At 49.6% G+C, this 5,637-nt stretch overlaps 1 protein-coding gene across 31 annotated transcripts; it reads left to right on the top strand.

The window, feature by feature from the left end:
* Positions 1-781: 781 nt before the first annotated feature.
* Positions 782-5,408, top strand: ARMCX2 (armadillo repeat containing X-linked 2). Of its 31 annotated transcripts, none has more exons than XM_009439367.4 (6): positions 782-925; positions 1,182-1,264; positions 1,535-1,607; positions 2,158-2,222; positions 2,541-2,613; positions 2,974-5,408. In XM_009439367.4, the coding sequence occupies exon 6, from the start codon at positions 3,101-3,103 to the stop codon at positions 4,997-4,999; it is 1,899 nt and encodes a 632-aa protein (XP_009437642.1). In that variant the 5' UTR covers positions 782-925; positions 1,182-1,264; positions 1,535-1,607; positions 2,158-2,222; positions 2,541-2,613; positions 2,974-3,100; the 3' UTR covers positions 5,000-5,408. The 31 variants fall into 31 exon arrangements, with proteins under 31 accessions (XP_009437642.1, XP_063660114.1, XP_054532856.1 ...); XM_054676881.2 differs by having other exon boundaries at positions 783-925; positions 1,182-1,275; XM_024353038.3 differs by having other exon boundaries at positions 789-925; positions 1,547-1,607.
* Positions 5,409-5,637: the final 229 nt, after the last annotated feature.

The following is a 5,637-nucleotide window of genomic DNA, read 5'->3' as shown; positions in this document are numbered from 1 at the left end:
TATTTGTCCAAAATAAACAAGATTGAAGAACTGAACATCTCTCTGTGGATCAATTTACAGATCACATGGAAATATGCTTATCTTATTGAGAAATATTCCATTTTAGATGTTCAAATACCTTAGCATATTTTAAAAACTATTTCCTATGTGACCAAAAGAATTCATGTTCTATTCGGTAAAAATTAACCAAAATTAATGGTGCTTTCCAATGGACGCAGGAAACCTTTTTTCTTTACAAAACATGCCCACCCTTTTTTTGTTGCTACTTCCCACATCGAATTCTTGTTTTACTGAATTTTCTTACTATAAAAATAAAGCATGATGATAGTTTTGAAAACAAAACAGAAGTATTTGAGAAGTACAGACCCCACTCCCACTCCTTGTCTCCTTTCTGACACTCTGCCCCTTAGCTATACTGGAACAGGGAGTCAACTGCAAGGAAAATCCTGGGGACTAGGGGCTGAGGAACTAGAGGTGGAGAGATGGAAGAGTGTCCAGTAGCCCAGGAAAGGATGAAACAATTCCCCAACAAAAAAGTAAAAATTTTCAGTAGCCCTCCGAGAAGATGCAGCCCCTCCCAGGTAACCAGAGAAAGGCAAATTGTGAAAGCAGGGAGAAGGGGCTACTTTAGGCCTCCAGGACTACAAAGACAAAAAAATGAGTGACAGGACCTGATGTGGTGGGGTGAGATGGGAATGGAAGTAAAGGAGGGGGCTCGTACTCTTGGTAGGAGTGGAAATTGGGGACCCAAGCTTACTGGCGATGCCGCCCTCACGTGACCAGGAGCTGACGTGGGCAAAGGTACTTAAAGCCCTGACCGTCGTTCTCCGTCCTCCTCTGGGTACCAACTCTATTGCGCAGCTCGCTGCCGTGCGTTTAACCCAGGCGAGGAGGAGGAGGAGAAAATTCCCCCAGATTCGGGCAGGTGGGTGTGAGGGTGGGCACAGTCTGGGACCCCTGAATAGGGGTAATCTAGGGATGCGGGAGTCGGAGGCCGCGGGTGCCTCGGTCTCCCCCACTCCTGGCCGGCTTTCCAGACCTGAGGTGCTCAAACGCGGCTCATTTTGGTGGGCGGCGGGGAAAGGGGGAGGGGGAAACGAAAAGACTTTTGATAGACTTTACGAAGAATCCGCTTACTTCCTTTCCAGCCAGTGTTTTTTGGTTTTGTTTATAATATTCAGGCCCGCACCCCACATCCCGTCCTGTTTTGAGAGGAGGAGGGAAGAGAAATAAACGTGGCAGCGCATAGAAGGCCAGCAGGGAGGTTGGGAAAGGGTAACCAGGAGGCGGGGGTGGGGCATGCAATTTGGTAACAATCTGGGCGGCACACTCCCACCCTGACTTTCCCCACCACCGCCCCCGCACCCTCCCATCCCCCAGCCGACCCTCTGTGATTTGGGAGTGCTGGGAAATGGGTGTACCAGCTGCTGTTGGAGAGGTGGCGGGTTTGGCGCTGTCTGGGCTTCACGGGAGGTGGGGGGGAGGGGGCGGACCCTGAGAGAATCTGGTATTAAACCGCCTTGTTAACTCGCAGACTGCTTTCCAGACACCTCCGGCCCACACAGCCGTTCACCCCCCGTCTTTTCAGTCCTGGAAAAGGAATTCGGGTATGCAGGCGGGAGAAATGGCGGTTGTTGGGGGGATTTGTGGGAAGTGGGAGGTAGAGCCCATAGCAGAGAAATCGTGGAAAATCTCGACCCTGAACCCGAAAAGGCAGACGTTGAGGCCCCTCTTCTGCAGGCTAACGCTAGGCCTAGGGGCTGGGGAGCGAAAGATGGGTGATCCTGGGAGGGGAACACTGAATTGTTTGGCAGGAGTCCCCCATACCGCGTCCCATCCAGCTTTTGCTGCACCCTCGCCCCGCTCCCCTCCCGCTTCGTTGCAGGAGAAGGGGTGTGGCGGTGTGTCCCGGAGAAATGGCGGACGGGGGCGGGGCAAAGCGGAAGGCGGGATTGAGTGCCTGGGGAGCCTGCGCAGGAGGAGGATTGAGGTGGGAGGGGTGGGGTGAGAAGAGTTGAAGGAATTGAGAGGTAGAATCATTTGACATTCTGATGTGCAAACACGAAAAGGCAGTTACTGAGACCCTTGTCCTGGATGCTGATCCATCCACCAGGCTTTCATTGTCTAACGTCGACAGTCTATATTTCTGCTCTTCAGTCTGTCCTTAGGATGAAGCTCTAACTGAACTGAAGTAAGGAGAAACAGCCTTGAATCTTTGGAGGGTCAGTGCTGGGGTTGGAATTGTCTGGGGCCCCCTGGTGTGGGTGTGGCAGAGACAAGAGTAGAGTATGGGACCAGAGGCTCCTCCTGCATCTTCTCTCTTTTAATTTCAAAGACACCCTTGCCCCAGGCCCTTTCTTTTTGGTGCAGAGAAAGGGGCGTGGCATCTGCCTTAGTTAATATTTGGGGGAGGAGAGGCTGAAGAGGAAAAGAGGATCCCTGAGGGGGGAAAACCTTTGACCCACAGGGGTCCAAATCAGGAAAAGAACCAGAATTCGTCCACCAATGGCTCAAAAACGCCCTTTCTGATCTGTCCTCAGGTCTGTCTTCCTTTTGGGCTCTGTGCAACTGCAGCTACAGTGGAAAAAAGCAAACTGCTCTTGATCCCAGAAGGTTGGTATGTGCATGAGCACCATGTAGGGACCTGGGGGGTAGGGGGTGGGGCATCATAGCAGAATCTGAGATGATCTCTACTGTTTTTCCAGCTCTCTACCAGCTTTACCCATGTCTGTACTGCCTCTCGTCCTTCCATTTAGATGCTGGAAGTTGTAGGCATTGGCAGAGCAGGCTAAGGTTGAAGATGTAGAAAACGTTAAACTAGGTCTGTGAATCAGCAAACACAGGCCTTGACACCTGTGTCTGGGTGCTAGCCCGCCAACGAAGCATTGTGTCCCTAAACTCTTCTCTAAGTAGAACTGGTTAGACACGAAGTGAGCCAGAGCCCTAAGCCTCATTTTTATCCTTTACCCCTAGGCCCTGCCTAAGCCTCAGCAGAACTTGTAAGCCTAAACTGAAGAGCCTCACCCGGACGAGCAGGCATCCCTTAACCTTAAGCAATCCAGTTCCACGCCCTGGATCAGTGAATAACCCCAGCTGCACCATGAGCCGCGTTCGGGATGCTGGCTGTGTAGCGGCGGGGATAGTGATAGGGGCTGGTGCCTGGTACTGTGTCTACAAATACACCAGAGGGAGAGACCAGACCAAGAAGAGAATGGCCAAGCCCAAAAACCGGGCTGTGGCTGGGACTGGAGCCAGGGCTAGAGCTGGGCTAAGAGCTGGATTCACAATCGACCTTGGGTCAGGATTCAGTCCCCCAACCCCAGTCCGTGCTGAAGCAGAGGACAGGGCCCAGGATGAAGCCTCTGCTCTGGACACAGTTGGAGCTGAGGCAGTGGCCCCAGCTGCATCCAGCCCTGAGGCTCAGAGTGGGGCAGGCAGTCAGGCCCAAGAGGCAGATGGAGCCGGGGTTGGGCCTAAGGCCGAATCAGTAGTTGGGGCTGCAATGTCTTCTGCAATAGCACCACCTCCCGGGGTGACAGAGGCCCTTGGGGCTGCAGAAGCCCCTGCAATGGCAGGGGCTCCCAAAGTGGCAGAAGCTCCCAGAGAAGCGGAGACTTCCAGGGCAGCGGTGCCTCCTGGGACAGTGGTGCCTACCGAAGCGGCAGCACCCGCTGAGGTGACCGAGGGTCCTAGGGTAGCAGCACCTACCAAGGTAGCTGAAGCTCCCGGGGTGGCATCGCCTACCGAGGCAGCTGAGGCTCCTGTGCCCGCAACGCCTACTGGGGCTGCAGCACCTACTGGGGCTGCAGAGTCTCCTGGAACTTCTGGTTCCCCTAGAACAGCGGTGGTTCCTGGAACATCAGCTGCCAAGAAAGCAACCCCTGGGGCTCACACTGGGGCTATACCGAAAGCCACATCAGCGACTGGAGCGGTACCCAAAGGTGGAGGCAAGGGTGTAACCAGGTCCCGGAATGGGGGCAAGGGCAAGGGCAAGAAAAGCAAGGTTGAAGTAGACGAACTGGGGATGGGCTTCCGTCCTGGAGATGGGGCTGCAGCAGCTGCTGCAGCCTCTGCTAATGGCGGACAGGCTTTCCTGGCAGAGGTCCCTGATTCTGAGGAAGGGGAGTCCGGGTGGACTGACACAGAGTCAGATTCAGACTCTGAGCCCGAGACCCAGCGCAGAGGGAGGGGAAGAAGACCCGTTGCCATGCAGAAGCGCCCCTTTCCTTATGAAATTGATGAGATTCTGGGTGTCCGCGATCTCAGGAAGGTCCTTGCCTTGCTTCAGAAATCTGATGATCCTTTCATCCAACAGGTAGCTTTGCTCACTCTGAGCAACAATGCCAATTATTCATGCAATCAAGAGACAATCCGCAAATTGGGAGGCCTCCCAATTATTGCAAACATGATCAACAAAACTGATCCACACATTAAGGAAAAAGCCTTAATGGCCATGAATAACCTGAGTGAGAATTATGAAAATCAGGGCCGGCTTCAGGTGTACATGAATAAAGTGATGGATGATATCATGGCCTCTAACCTGAACTCAGCAGTTCAAGTAGTTGGACTAAAATTTCTAACAAACATGACTATTACTAATGACTACCAACACCTGCTTGTCAATTCCATTGCAAACTTTTTCCGTTTGCTATCTCAGGGAGGTGGAAAAATCAAGGTTGAGATTTTGAAAATCCTTTCGAATTTTGCTGAAAATCCAGATATGTTGAAGAAACTTCTCAGTACCCAAGTGCCAGCATCATTTAGTTCCCTCTATAATTCTTACGTGGAATCAGAAATCCTTATTAATGCCCTTACTCTATTTGAGATTATCTATGACAATCTCAGAGCAGAAGTGTTTAACTATAGAGAATTCAATAAAGGTTCCCTTTTTTACTTATGCACTACATCTGGAGTGTGTGTTAAGAAAATTAGAGCCTTAGCAAATCACCATGACCTCTTAGTGAAAGTGAAAGTTATAAAACTAGTGAACAAATTCTGATTGGTTATGTATCGTCAAAAGACTTGAAGAAATTTCATGATTTTGCAGTGTGGAAGCGTTGAAAATTTAAAGTTACTGCTTTTCCACTTGCTCATATAGTAAAGGGATCCTTTCAGCTGCCAGTGTTGAATAATGTATCATCCAGAGTGATGTTATCTGTGACAGTCACCAGCTTTAAGCTGAACCATTTTATGAATACCAAATAAATAGACCTCTTGTACTGAAAACATATTTGTGACTTTAATCGTGCTGCTTGGATAGAAATATTTTTACTGGTTCTTCTGAATTGACAGTAAACCTGTCCATTATGAATGGCCTACTGTTCTATTATTTGTTTTGACTTGAATTTATCCACCAAAGACTTCATTTGTGTATCATCAATAAAGTTGTATGTTTCAACTGACAAAAAGTCGTTCTAATGCTTGAATTTAAAATCCAGATGGAGAGATAAGGTACATAAATACAAAAGTATATATACAAAGATCTATGAAAAATAATAATAATAAATAAATACAAAAGGATTACTAACAGTACCTGGGCATATGCTCTTTGTCAAATGTACACTATCTGTTTAAATGAAGCAGAGGTTGCTGAGAAAGCTTCAAGGAGGAAGGGCGCATTTAAGCTGAACCCTGAAG

This window comes from Pan troglodytes, chromosome X (genome assembly GCF_028858775.2).
Source record: "Pan troglodytes isolate AG18354 chromosome X, NHGRI_mPanTro3-v2.0_pri, whole genome shotgun sequence".
NCBI classification, from domain to species: Eukaryota; Metazoa; Chordata; class Mammalia; order Primates; family Hominidae; genus Pan; species Pan troglodytes.
Note: the sequence above shows the minus strand (reverse complement) of the source record. Positions and strands in the feature narration are given on the sequence as shown.

Coding starts and splice junctions, on each gene's coding strand:
- ARMCX2 (XM_063804044.1), top strand. CDS start 3,101: ATGAGCCGCGTTCGGGATGCTGGCTGTGTAGCGGCGGGGATAGTGATA.